Genomic DNA, 15,265 nt, shown 5'->3' with positions numbered 1-15,265 from the left:
CTTAGCGACCCCATGGACTGCATGCAGCCTACCAGGCTCCTCCGTCCATGGGATTTTCCAGGCAAGAGTACTCGAGTGATGGGATATACACTAGAGGTAAAGAATCTGCCTGCAAGGCAGGAGACCAGGTTTAACCCCTGGGTCGGGAAGATCCCCTGGAGAGAAATGCCGCACTCCAGTATTTTTGCCTGGAGAATCCCATGGACAGAGGAGCCTGGCAGGCTACAGTCCATGGGGTCGCAAACAGACACGACTCAGCGACTAAACCACAACCACCACTAATTTAAAAACTACCTGCAAGGTAATTGTAATTTAGTAGCTGAGGATTATGGCACAGTGAGAATTGAGGCAAAGAGCTAGACAAAAGGCTGGATAGGATTAACAAAAGGGCTTAACTATCTCTCTGCTCTTGGGTGAAGTTTTCCCAACCTAGGGCACCAGTTTCCTCACTTCTCTAGAATGAAGGGGTTGAATACAAAGTAACTTCTTGCTGACTCTAACGTCCTTTGATCTTTAAGATCTTTAAGGAACTAAAAATCACTGGGCCTCAAAATCTTTCCTTACCTTTACCTTATTACCTTATTTCTTTCATTCACCTTCCAAATCATCTGTTATTCCACTTCTGCTTTACTCTAATAACGTCCTAAATGGTCTTCCAAAACCTCACATTTTCTCTCCAATAAATTTTTCAGATGACACACAGAACTAATGCCCTGGGAAAATGATTCACACCAAGTCCCTCCCCTGTTGCAAAACCCTGAACTGCTATAAAATCAAGTCTGAATCGCACTCCCACAGGAGGATCATACTTAGCAAACGTATTTCCCAAGATGACTTAACATGGACCCCCCTCTTTTTGGTGGTTCCATAGCAAGAGGAATGGTTTAGCAATCAGGCAGCACCGAATCCAAATCCAGACCCTTTCACTTACTAGCTGGAGGACCACAGGCAAACTGCTTCACCTCTGAGCCCATGTTAAACAGCCACAGGCAGCCCTGCTGTTACATGGTGGGTTTATTTTTTCTATGTTCTCTTTCTGCTGTCATTATTTTTTATAACATTATGTCCCTACTTTAATCTACTGCCCAATTTCATATTCAGTAGTCTTGCCTAAGGGCAGATCATCTGTTCTATAGAATAAAGTCCACTGGCTTTCAGCACTTGTATTTTATGAAAAATATGTTATTCAGAGAAGAGTTTTTCATCATTGCTAGATTTATCATTTTAGCTCCAGATGGCTGAGACCACAGAGGGTCTGGCTTCTCCCCAGACTTCAGACAGAAGAGCCATAAATCCATTATGGCCTGCCAATATCTACACTTGATATAGCCCAACCCTCAGCCCAGAATAAGGCAGAAATGTATAGAGATAATGTTTATGGGAGTCTAAACCAAACTGAAAGGAGGTAGGAAGAGGTAAGCAAGAAGAAAAGACCTTAGACTCAGAAGCATAAAGATGAACAAGATGAAAACTTAATTTTCTTTTGAGTTCTCCAAGGTCCAGTTCAGTCTGACTTACATATTTCCACTCAGCCTGGAAAACACCTCTTTTTAGGCCAACTGCACTCCAATTATGTCCTTTACTTTGGGGTTCAGTTATGATAAACTCCCAATGGTTTTAGTTATGATAGAGTATTTTAAAGTTTACTACTTATAACTGTATTCTAGAAAATGAAGTAATGCTAAGACAACATATTTAAAAAGCAGTTTTCTTTAACCTCTGATTTCTTCCCTTCTTGTATTTACTATAGATAAAGTATATTCTTAGGGCACAAGACCCAGTCAATCCTGCAGGACTTAGAAAGTTCCTGCCTGGCTCTTCAACGCATGTGCAGACCATCCTGCTACCATCACTGTCCCTGAAGGTGATGCTTAAAGCGGACACACAGTTCTAAGATCTCAAAATTCCTTTATGCCACTGAGTACCCTCAGGCTTTCTCTGCCTGAGCCTAGATCTGCCTGTAACCCTGGGAATGAGTTCTTGACCAAATTCTAAAGCAGCACGATGGGGAGAGGTCAGACCTACATGGAAACCTTAAGAGAATTAATTCTAGGATTTCTTCCTAATAGACTGGTAGATGTCAAGTCCCCATTATTTTGAGTGCTTCAGGATTCTTTAATAGCCACCCACCTCTAATTGAAAGTTGGTATTTTGTAGGCCATTACCTACCTGGTTATGCACATGACAATTGCTACTATTATGGCAATCTGTACAGCTCCAATAATTGCTGCTATAAGAACATGAGTGAGCTTTTGCCTACTTGGCACTACATAGAGAATACTAAAGTCTGTCTTTTCACAGTGCTGTCCAGTGTAACCAGATTCACATCTGAAAAGGGGGAAAAAGAAAAAAAGGACTCCTGTGAGATTTATAAATTTCAGTAATTCCAGGTTTTAAAATGAAAACGTACAAAAGAATGATAAACAGAAACAGCAAATCAGGCACTCTCCCACCATCTGAAAAAACACTGCCATTACTGTATTTCCTTACACTCTTTTGGATACGACTAGTTTACAAAGTGCTTCTTGCACTCATCATCATATCACTTTAATTTAAAAGCTGCTAAGCAGTCTTTGTTACTGCCATTTAAAAATGGATTCACAATATCCCATTCAGTGGCTAAAATACAGCAATTCCTATTCCTTGCTTTTAGACATATCGGCTATTTTCCATTTTTCAGAATTATGAGTTAGGTGTGGTGGATATTATGATGACTGTGCATTCTATATTTAGCGTTATCCCTTACGCTAGATACTTCAAGTGGGATTACTGAATAAATAGTTTTATAGACATTTACAGTTCTCTGAACGTAACACCAAATTATATTCAAGACGCTTCTCAGTGTACATAATATAATCATTTAAAGAACAAGGGGAAGAGATGAAAATAAGTTGTTAAGGACAGAAACAGAGCTAAGCAGTCAAGTAGGTACAAATCTGAGAAATTATCTGAATTCCAATTAAGAGTAAATAAAAAGGCAACAACATCAGCTGATGATAATTTGACAGGGAGAAACATTTAAAATACTTAATAGAAAACTCACATTTTTTAGTTGACAGAAGGACAGAAGTGAAATGTGTAAATTCGCCAGCCTTCAGTTAAAACTGATTAATAAAACATTAGAAGTCTAAGGACAGAATATTTATTAATGTCCCACATTTCATTACAGAAAAATAATTTTTAATAAAAACACACAGAGCAAGGGGCTTTCCTGGTGGCTCAGAGAGTGGAAAAGAAAAAAAAAAGAATCCGCCTGCTATGCAGGAGACCCGTGTTCAATCCCTGGGGTGGGAAGATCCCCTGGAGAAGGAAACAGCAACCCACTCCAGTATTCTTGCCTGGAGAATCCCATGGACAGAAGAACCTGGTGGGCTACAGTTCATAGGACCGCAAACAGTCCGACACGACTGAGCAACTAACACACACATACGCATAGCAAGAAAGAAACCCGAAAGCACAGCAACAGGAAGCCCGAGGAACCTGAGTCCACACATCCTACCCTTGGGGGCCCCAGACACGGGCCAGAGGTTCCATACTGGTTCTAAGCTTCCTAGCAGACAAAAATGGCAGTTTGGCAGATACACAGATCACAAGCATAACTGAGAGCACAGAAATACACCATTACATCTATGGTCAACTGATATCTGGAAAGGGAGCTAAGATAATTTGATGCAGAACAGTCTTTTCAACAAATGGTGCTGGGACAACTGGACATCCACATACAAAAGAATAAGAGTTGGACCTCTTCCTCATAGCATACACAAAAATTAATTCAAATGGATCACAGATCTAAATGCAAGAACTAAAACTATAAAACTCTTGGCGGGGAGAAGAAAGTAAATATTCATGACCTTAGATGAGGTATGATTTCTTCATACACCATCAAAAGCACAAACAATAACAAAGTTAAACTAGGCTAAATCAAAACTAAATCTTTTGTACCTAAGGACACTATCAAGAAAGAAACTGAAAAGATAAGCCACAGGAGAAAATTTCTGCAAAGTATGAATCTGACAAGAGATTTGTATCTAAAGTATATAAAAAACTATTAAAACTCATTAACAAAAAGAGGGAAAAGGTACAAAATAGACAAAAGATCTGAACAGACATTTCTCCAAAAAAGATAGATAAATGACAAATAAGCACTAATATCATTAGTCGTCATGGAAATGCAAATCAAAACCACAATAAGATGTCTAGCATACCCACTAGGAATCAAAAAGCCAGAAAATGACAAGTGTTGGCAAGGATTCTGCAGGGAACATAAAAATGATGCAGCCACTTTTAAAAACATTCTGGCAGTTCCTCAAAAAGTTAAATACAGAGTTAGCATTTGGCCCAGCAACTCCTAGGCATTTACCCAGTGGAAATGAAAACATGTCCACACAAAAACTTGCAAGCAATTATTCAAGGGAGCATGATCCGTAATAGCCAAAAGTGGAAACAATCTAATTATTTTTCAACTGGTAAGTGGATTAAAAAATGTGGTATTACCCATCGAATGAAATACTGTTCAGCCACAAAAAGGAACAAAATATTGATACACATCACAACATGAATAAATTGTGTAACAGTATGCTAAGTCAACGACAGACAGACACAGACCACACACTGCATGAATACAATCTATTGAAATGAAATGTCCAGAATAGATAAATCTACAGAGACAAAGAGTATTGGTGGCTGGCTAAGGCCCAGGAGGATGGGGAGATTTGGGGGTAAAGGGCATAGTTTCCTCAGGGTGATGAAATGTAAACTGACTGCAGTGACGGCACAACTCCATGAATATACTAAAAACCACTGGATAAAGGAAAGAAGTGGGACAGGAGCTGAGAGGTGAGGGGGAACAGGGAAAGAGATAAAATCACGGATATAAAATACAATCTCCACAAAAGGAAATCAAGCCAGTTGTTCAAAAGAATAACAGTATCTGGACAAATACATGTAACAGAATGAGACTAGAGTATTTCTTCACGCCATACAGAAAAATAAACTTAAAATAGATCAAAACTAAATGTAAGACTTGAAAATCACAAAACACCTAGAAGAGAACACAGGTAGAACACGCTTTGACATAAATAATAGCAATATTTTTTTAATTTGTCTCCCAAGGCAAAAAAATAAAAGCAGAACTAAACAAATGGGATCTAATTAAACTTAAAATCTTTTGCACAGCAAAGGAAACCATAGACAAAACAAAAAGACAACCTACTGAATGGAAGAAAATATTTGCAAATGATATTACCGATAAGCAGTCAATATCCAAAATATATAAACAGCTCATATAACTATCATAAAAACCACCCAATCAAAAAATAGGCAGAAGACCTAAATAGACTTTTTTCAAAGAAGACATACAGAGATGGCTAAATGAAAAGATGCTCAACATTTTACTAAGATATCATCTCAGAGCTGTCAGAATGGTTATCATCAAAAAGTCCACAAATCACAAATGTTGGCAAGAATGTGGACAAAAGGGAACCCTTGTACATACTACTATTGTTGGAATGTAAACTCGTGCAGTCACTACAGAAACCAGTAAGATTCCTCAAAAAACTGAAAACAGATCTACCTAATGACCCAGAAATTCCACTCATAGGCATATATTCAGAAAAAACAAAAACACGAACTTGAAAAGATACATACATCCCAATGTTCAGGGCAGCATTATTTACAATAGCCGAGATACTAAAGAAACCCAAGTGTCCATAACAGACAAATGGATAAACGCACATACACACAATGGACTATTCCTCAGCCATAAAAATAATGGAATTCTGCCATCTGCACCAACATAGATAGACCTAGAGAATACTACGCTTAGCGAAATGTCAGACAAATACTGATAATACCAGTTATTTTGTGAAATCTAAAAATTAAAACAAAGAATGCATATAGCAAAAAAGAAACAAACTCACAAATGTAGGAAACAAATAGTTATTACCAGTGGGGAGGCAGAAGGGAAGAAGAGCAAGACAGGGGTACAGGATTAAGAGAGCCAAACTACTATATATAAAATAGATACGCCACAAGTATACTGTACAGCACAGAGAATTATAGCCATTATTTTGTAACAACTTTTAATGGAGTATAATCTATAAAAATACTGAATCACTATGCTGTATACTTGAAACTAATACTGCAAACCGACTATTTGTTTTTAAAAAACAAATCAGTTGCTATTTTTATTAAATTTAAGGGAACTTGATCTCATAAGTCCTCATATAAAGAGGGTACTTTCCGGGAATTTCCTTGCAATCCAGTAGTTAAGACTCAGGGCTTTCACTGGCATGAGTTCAACCCCTGGTCGGGAAACTAAGATCCCCACAAGCGACACAGCCTGGTCCCCCAGCCCCAGAAAGGGTACTTTCTCATCCAGAGAGCATCATCCTCAACAATACAGCTATAATAAATTCAACAATATAATGAAGTCTCATAGGATTTTCTCAAAGAATATATTTCATGGCAGGCTAACAGCCGAAAGTCAAAGCTCAGTGAAATAAAAATAGTTCCACAGGGAGCTATAACAATGTCCTAGATACGCAGTTGACAATTAAGCTTAATTCAAAAATTAACGGTCAGAGTATCAGAAAGAATGTACAGACCATGTTTCACTCATGCAGGTCCCCCTGGACATCATTCCTGCACCTGACTATTGGATTATACTCTCCAATACCTGGAGTATTAAATTCCAGGTTAGCACTACTTCCTCTGTTGCTGATTAAAGGCAGATCCAGGGATCTGGTTCTCTCTTGCCTGTTCTTTCATGTCCACACCCTCCATGGTAATCTCATCATGCCCACAGCCTCATGGGCTGACTCATTCACTCGAATATTCAACCTACTTACTGAGCACCCGACATGTGCCAAGTACTGAGGTGGGCATGTGGGATACATCAGGGAACAAAGATCCCTGGCTTGTTTATCCTCCAGTAGGGGAGGGAGGGTCAATAAACACAATAAGCAAATTAAACGGTTATGTTAGAAGGTAGAATTAAAAGAGAACAAAGAGAAAGAATTAAGGGGTATCATGAGTGCCGGGTATAGGCCAGGAAGGGAGCCCTGCAACTTTAAGGAAGATGGTCAAGGCAAGCTTCAGGAAGAGACATGTGAGTAAAGATGTGAAGGGGGTCGGGGAGTTTGCTGTGTGGACAAGTGTGAGGAGAGCATAACAGGCAAAAAAAGAATCAGTGCAAAGGCCCTGAGGTGGGTGCATGAGTGCACGGTGTGTCCAAGCAAGTGTGGCTGGAATGGGCCGGCCAAAGGGAAGGAGAGGACCAACACAGAGAGGTGAAGGGGCCCACCTGGCGAAGGGCTCCTCACTCGGGAGGTGAAGGAGCCGCTGGAAGGGCATTAGCAAAGGAAAGCCAAGAGCTGACTTTTATTTTAAAGTCTCACTCTGGCTGCTGTGTTGAATATGGACTATTTAGGATACAATCAGGAAGGCTAATGCATAATGCCAGAGGGGAAAAATGGTGCCTGGACTAGGAGTAGTAGTGACGATGAGAAGTCATCAGATGCTGGATATATTCTGAAACGGAGCTAACAGGACACCTGAAATGACTAAACGTGGAGTATGACAGAGAGACAAGTCAAAGTCATATCAGAGGTGTTTTGTGTAAACCAAAGAAAAGATGGAGTCAGCATCAACCGAGATGGAGAAGTTAGAGGTAGAACAGGTTTAGGAGAGGGAGGGCAGATCCAGAGATTAGCTTAGGTTCTATTGAGCTTAAGGTGTCAGATGCTCATGTGAAAAGGGGCAGAGAGGGAGAGTCCCAGGTTGAGAGAGTGGCCTGGGGGTCATCAGCGTACATCATGTAAAGCCCTGATGCTGGATGGAGTCACTAAGGAAGAGAACCAGGGCTGGGCCCTGGCAGCATGCCAACACTGAGAGACCAGGAAGCAAAAGAGGACCCAGGCAAGAAGGCTGAAAGAAAAGCAGCCAGTGAGGAAGGAGAAAGGAGGAAGGAGAGCGTAATCCCTTAACCAAGCGAAGAATGTCTATCATGCAGGAGGTTGGACGCCACTGATCATTCAAAAGCCATTTGAGACTGAGAAACTGACTGATGAATTTAGCAACAAGAACAGTCTCAGTGAAGTGCTGGGGAGCAAAAGCTCATTGGGGTGAATTCATGAGATAGGAAGTGAGAAACTGGAGACAGACTACAGACAAATATTTCCAGTTCTTCTACAAAGGAAAGGACAGAAATGGGATCGTAGCTGATAGAAGTGACAATGAGAAATACCTTTCAAGATAAAAGAAATAAAAAGTAGCTTATAAATGTATAAAAATATATGAACAAAACAATATATGGTAAGAAGAAAAATGGGGAACACTGCTGGCAGTGATAGTAAAAAGCCTGTGAATGCTTTCGTCATACTCCTTCAGTTTTCTCATTGAACTCTGAAACAAGATCATTACCTGAGAGTGAGGATGAGAGGAGGTGTTGACAGTCTGAAGAGAGGGTGGATGGTAAAAGCAGTCATTTTATCTAGGAGAGGAGGATGAAGGACCGCAGTTATAGAGTGACTGCCGGCAGCATGCAGGGCCCGCTGAGTATAAAGGTGCATAAGACCAGTTAAAGCCTGGTGGGTGTAGGTATGCAGCAGGCGGGAAGCTGGAACGAACCAGGATGATAGTTTTGTCAAGTGAGTGCATGATGAAGCAAGGGAGGGACTACAAGGATTGACCACGGAATTAAGCTGAGTAAGGAGGCAATGAGGATATGCACTGAAAAGGTGAGAGATTAATCACCTGGAGGCCCTGTGGGTGGAAGGACTGCTGTAGGAATTAGATGGGATATGCTAAAGACCTCTGCCAACAAAGGCCCATATAGTCCAAGTTATGGTTTCTTCCAGTAGTCATGTACGAATGAGAGTTGGACCATAAAGAAGGTTGAGTGCCAAAGAATTGATGCTTCTGAACTGTGGTGTTGGAGAAGACTCTTGAGATTCCCTTGGACTGCAAGGAGATCAAACCAGTCAGTCCTAAAGGAAATCAATCCTGAATATTCATTGGAGGGACTGATGGTGAAGCTGACGCTCTAATATTTTGGCCACCTGATGAGAAGAGCTGACTCACTAGAAAAGACCCTGATGCTGGGGAGGATTGAAGCCAGGAGGAGAAGGGGATGACAGAGGATGAGATGGTTAGATGGCATCACCAACTCAATGGACACGAGAGTTTCAGCAAGCTCTGGGAGATGGTGAAGGACAGCGAAGCCTGGCGTGCTGCAGTCCACGGGGTCGCAAAGAGTCAGACACAACTAAGCGACTGAACAACAATGCTAAAGATGGAATGATTCTCAGACACATCTTCAATGTGCACCTGTCTCATGAGTTCCAAAACCACAGATACCCAGGAGCCTACTAGATAAGTGGATGCCCCACAGACACTTGAGATCAAGCATTATTAAGCTCAGTGCATCATGTCCCCCCAAACCTCCATTCTCCTCCCTCTATTTCCTTTCCCTCCTCAATTTTGCATCAGCTAGAAACCCAGGAGACTCTCTTGACTCTTTCCTCCCATGACCCTCCACCAACTCCCACATTCCCATCCTCATACCCAACCAGCCACCAAAACCTCTGGAGTCACCACCTGTTTTCTCTCTACAACTCATGTCCTCATCTCAGTCCCTCTGTAAGTCTTTATTTGGTTCAGGCTCTCACTCCTCACTAACAGACAGGCTCCTAACCTTCAGTCTTCTAATCCATTTTTCACCTAGCTACCCAGATGGCTTTCAGATCTGCCCGTATCTTTCTTATTTAAATCCTTAAATGGTTTCTGTCTTTAAAATAAAGGACATGGGAATTCCCTGGAGGTCCAGTGGTTAGGACTCTGCTTTCTGTATGGGCTTGGGTTCCATCTCTGGTTGGGGAACTAAGATCTCACAAGCCATGCAGTGTGGCCAGATTAATTAATTAATTAAGGACAATCTCCTGGTATGGCACAAATGTCCCCATAAGACCTGCCCCTCCTCCCACTTAAGGTTGAAGAGCTTTCTTGAAGTCTCAAATCATCTCATGTATATCTATGTATGATAGCATTTTTCATATAATATTACATTTAAATTACTATTTGTCAGTTGCTGCCACCAGACTAAGTTTTTCTGAAGGCTGGATCTCTGTTATATTTGAACTTGAGACCCCAGGGCCATGTAGGATTTGGTACAAAGTAGGCAAAGAGTCAGACACGGAGTAGTGACTGAACAACAACAAAAGCAATAAAGAAACAAATTAATGGTGATATAATGTTAAAAGATTTTAACCTAATAACAGGACTGTGGCTAAAGGGTGTTCATCCCTGCCTGTTTACTGCTACTAAACAAATACACCTACCAGGAGAAATCCATGTGATGCCAAGGCCTGGTTCTTGTGGACACTGTAGATGCTTAGACAAAAGACAAAGATCAACTGCTTTTTGGAGTTACAATATGCAGAAAAGAGATTCTTTAGCATTTAAGAAACACCTCTGGTCTGAAGAAGACGCCAAGAGTTGGCCACCATCACATGTCATTCAAAAAATATTCACTGAGTAGCTACTGGGAGGGGCCATATGCTAAGCACTGGGGAGACAACGGTTAGCAAAACAGAGTCCCTAACCTAACAGTTCGAATAGCCTAGTAATATCAATATTGTCAATATCAACATCCATTGCTATTTATTAAATACAGATTGCATAACACGCATTGTGATAAGTATTTTGCATATATTAACAACACTAGGAAATAAGTACCATTATCATTTTTTTTAAGTGGAGGATAATTACTTTACAATATTGTGTTGGCCTCTGCCATACATCAACATGAATCAGCCACAGGTATACGTATGTCCCCTGCTTCCTGAACCCCTCTACCCCTCCACCCCTCCTCCCATCTCCCTTTCCAGCTCACCCGTCTAGGCTGTCACAGAGCACTGGGTTGTGCTCCCCATGTCACCCAGCAAATTTCCACTTGCTATCTGTTTTACATATGGTAATATATGCGTTGCCATGCTGCTCTCTCAATTCATCCCGTCCTCACCTCCCCCACTGTGTCCACAGGCCTGTTCTCTATGTCCGCATCTCCACTGCCCTGCAAATAGGTTCATGAGGCTTAGACATCAACCTCTCCTTCCCTCCCTTTTAGGTATCTTAAAAGACACCCCACGCTCAGAGGTCAACATGATCTGAACTTCTATTGCAGTATGTATGTCACTATGAGACAAGCGTAAGGAATCCACTGTATGATTTTATTTTGTTCTCCCTTGCATGGCTGTATTTTTTTTTTTTTTAATGTACAAGCAAAGGGGTAGGGTGGGGGGTAAGGCTGGTGTTAGCTTCTTCAAAGACAAGGAAACCATTCAATTAGAAGGAAGCTGAAAGCTTAACAAAGAACTCTTAATAACCATTAAAACAATTTACAGTGTTTTGTTTTATTTTTTTAAGTAGGAGGAGAATGGGAGGGAGCAGGGTTGGGGAGAAGTCAGGGGAATGGAGTTAAAGAAACAGAGAAACCAGAAGACTTGATTTCACAAGCTTTCTTTTACTTCTTGAGAGAAAGATTCACTAGTCAAACTGCAGGGGGCAGGAGTGAGAAGAATAAGACCAATCACCCTGTGTTTGCAAACACTGCCTTGACAACTAGACCAACCAGAGGTGGAAGACAAGTTCCCAGAAGCAGCAGCAAGAAGTGTTATCAGTACAGACAAGGAATAGCAAAAGCACTAAGACCATGAAGGTGAGTATCAAGAAATTCGAGATCTAGTTTTGTCTCAGCTCTATTTACACAACCCCTCTGGAATCACAGAGTTGAAGATTCACACCCTTTCTGTCTCCATCCCTCACATTACACCTGATTCTAATCCCCATCCCTTTATTTTGAGAAATACATTAAAACCTTTATTTGAAACTTGACCATAAAGTTTAAGAACATTCTCAGTTCTTAACACACTCACTCTGTGACAGACCGCCTAAAAATCAAAATAATGTTGGTCTATGGTATAGTTCTATATTAAAAAATACACAGCATAATATTAAAAAGGTTAAGCCTATCTCAAAACCCTAATAAACACCTGGGTTTTTTTTTTTTTTTTTTTTGCGTATTACTTGCCAGCTTTTTCCAAATGATGCTGCTAATGTATTTTTTTTTAACTCAACTGCAAATAAATACTACCTTTTAGTGATATTTTTAGTCCACATTTCATTGCCTGCTACAGAGCAGTGACCAAAGATGGAAAAAAGGTCTGACCTCTGATCTGGAGGTACTCTGACTTACCTACAAGAAGCCTTCTGAGTAGAATAAATGAATTCACATTTTCCATGGATGCAGTAACCATTGAGGTTTTCAGGGCAAGGCATGTGGTTTCCAATATAAACATCTTCCCTTTGATCACTAGCATCTTAAAAGAACATAAACCAGGTCAATAAATAATGAAAAGCAAATTGAAAAACATGGACTTTTCAAAGGTTCTAGGACAACAAATAAATTTACCCCTTGCTGGGTAATTTGGGAAGGAAATTTATCAGATAGGAAGCTGGACAAGAACCAAGGTTTCATTATGCCACAAACACAGCAGGTAGACTGTTTAGATTCAAAGCATTTAAAAATATTTGCAAGATGTGACCACTGTGAGTGACTGCTATTTAAAAACAATCAGAAAAAATAAAAACACTCAACATCTTTGCTATAAAAATAAACATTACTTCCAGAAGAAATCTCACCTCTGTGACAGAGAGATGGGGTATGTAGCAGTGGCTTTTGGGGAATTGACTTACTCTAGCCATTCACCTTGAGGCTATGAAATTGAGGCAAAAGGACACTGGTAAGGCAGAGAACAAGTATGAGATTCTGAAAGTTTAGGGTGAAAGGTTTACTTTGGAATGAAAACTATCAAGCATATTGATTTTTTTCCCAAGTGAAAATAGTTTTCTGTTCTTTTTAAATTGTTTTTCTTAGTATATGTTTCTGTAAAAAAAAAAAAAAATTCAAATGATACCGAGAACAAATAAAAAACAAATTTAAAACCACCCCAAATCTCTCTATCCAAAGAGAACCATTGTAAACATATTAATGAATATGCGTTTGGACTTAGGTATACTGACTTGAACTGAATTGGGTTGAACTGACGAAAACAGAAGGGTGGTAAGTAATTCCACTACCAAAAATGGGAAGAGTCAGGAAGCAAAGATAGAAAAGGGCAGGAAAGAAGAAGGCATGGGGATCCAGTCTTCAAAATCAACGATATTGTTTCATTAATTCATTCTCTATTCCCATGTCTCTTTTCCCCGTATACTTGTTGTTTAGTCGCTAAGTCATGTTAGACTCTTTGTGGCCCCACGAACTGCAGCATGTCAGGCTTCCCTGTCCTTCATCATCTCCATATACTTACATATGCATACTTATCTACATATTCACACAACCTAGAATCAATTTTTTTTTTACTTTTTTTCTGGCATTTACCTAATATATTAGTCCTCAGCTCTATGAACCCAGAGTTCCCCAATGTTTACAGGTCTGTCCATGTGTAGGAAAAACTCCCAAGCCTCCTGCCATTTTATAAAATTCCAGCTTACAGATTCTGTGTATTATTCTGTGAATTACAGATTCTTACTAATAATAATCTCACAATAATAATCTCATGTGACCTTGAGCATACCACCCTCTCGAAGCCTGAGATCTCACAACTGTATTATGTGAGATAATTAATGCATGTACAGGCCACTAAACCCACCAGCTCTCTATGTAACACATCATGCACCAGCCAAGACTTATCTCCCCCAAATACACACAAAGTGTTAATATAATCTGAAGAATTATTAATAGAAACAAATTAAGAAGGAATGAAATAAGAGACTATGTGTATATATAGATATCAAAAAGCAAGGAAGAACTGGGAATAGGTGTACCAAGTGTGAAAAAACTGAGAACTGAAAATGCAGGTTTTTCTGGAGATCAAACTTTACATATGAAAGGAGAATCTTTTTGACTATTAATCTTAATGATTATTAAGTTCAAAGATAAGACCTTAACAAGACCAAATTCATGCCATTTTACCTCAAATTTTATGTATTTACCTTGTGCAAATTTATGCATAGAAAAGAGAATTAAACTAAGGGGAAATCCAACACAGAAGATCTCAATTTTAAGGGTATCTCTGCTATTTTGTGTAACCTTAATCAAATAATTTCTTCTAAGAGAGCTGAATGAGATCAGAAAAGTCTATCAGTAGTATAATACAGTGGACTTCCCTGGTGGTCCAGTGTTAAGAATCCGCTTGCCAATGCATGTGTTCAATCCCTGGTCCAGGAATATTCCACGTGCTGTGGGGCAACTGACCCACGGACCACAACTCTGACGCCTGCGCACCCTAGAGCCAGTGCTCCAAAACAAGAGAAGCCACTGCAGTGAGAAGCCAGCCCACCATAACTAGACAAAGCCCATGAGGAGCAATGAAAACCAGCGTAGCCAAAAATAGATGGATAAAATAAATTTTTAAAATAAACCAAATAAAATGTTGATAATTAAAAAAGATGTATAAGACATATACATAATCTTTTATTTTCTAGTAACAAAATTTTTTTCTATTTTTAAAAAGAAAAATTTTATTTTTTATTTTATTTCATATTTTTTAAAAGTAGACAAGATAATTTTAATCATATATTTTATTTAACCTAATATATCAAATAAATAGCATTTCAACATATATTCAGATAAATTATGATAGTTTATATTCCTTTTTCTTAAATAGGTCTACAAAATCTGGGGAGCACTTCACACTTACAGGACACCTCAATTCCAATTGGTCACATTCCAAATACTCAACAGTCACATGTGGCTAGTAGCCACGAGGGTAGACAGCACAGAACAGGTGGCTTACTCATTTATCATTTATTCATCACCCTCCATATGCCAGGGACTCTGCTAGGTGCTGGGATAAAAAAAGCAGTTAAGATGTATCCTGTCCTCAAAGGGCTTACAGGGGCTCTTCCAGTTCCTAAACCATAATTACGTGTGGTGACAAAGAAATCAAGCCTTCCTCTGGGCTGCTACAATCCTGAGCACCCACTTCTGTGCTACAATACTCAAAACACTGTCATAATTATTTAGGTATTTAAATTGGTCTCTACCATGAGACCATGAACTCCCTGAGGATCTAGATGCCTGTATTATCCATTTCTGTATAACTCCTGACACTTAGACCATAGTAATGTTCTTGCTATGGTTTCAAACCAAGAGTAGTATTCGACTTTTGCAATCAAGCCATGAAGTGACTTGAGGAATACAACT

The 15,265-nt window shown here is 39.7% G+C and overlaps 1 protein-coding gene across 1 annotated transcript in view; it reads right to left on the bottom strand.

Moving 5' to 3' along the window:
* Positions 1-15,265, bottom strand: part of TMEFF1 (transmembrane protein with EGF like and two follistatin like domains 1) — a 96,595-nt gene that overhangs the window by 2,358 nt on the left and 78,972 nt on the right. Inside the window, exons 8-9 of the mRNA NM_001205476.2 lie at positions 12,254-12,377; positions 2,170-2,328 (exon numbers count right to left, since the gene is read on the bottom strand). Coding sequence (NP_001192405.2) covers positions 2,170-2,328; positions 12,254-12,377 — 283 coding nt within the window. The remainder of the gene's footprint in view (positions 1-2,169; positions 2,329-12,253; positions 12,378-15,265) is intronic.

The sequence above is a fragment of the Bos taurus genome, chromosome 8 (assembly GCF_002263795.3).
Source record: "Bos taurus isolate L1 Dominette 01449 registration number 42190680 breed Hereford chromosome 8, ARS-UCD2.0, whole genome shotgun sequence".
Classification (NCBI taxonomy): domain Eukaryota; kingdom Metazoa; phylum Chordata; class Mammalia; order Artiodactyla; family Bovidae; genus Bos; species Bos taurus.
Note: the sequence above shows the minus strand (reverse complement) of the source record. Positions and strands in the feature narration are given on the sequence as shown.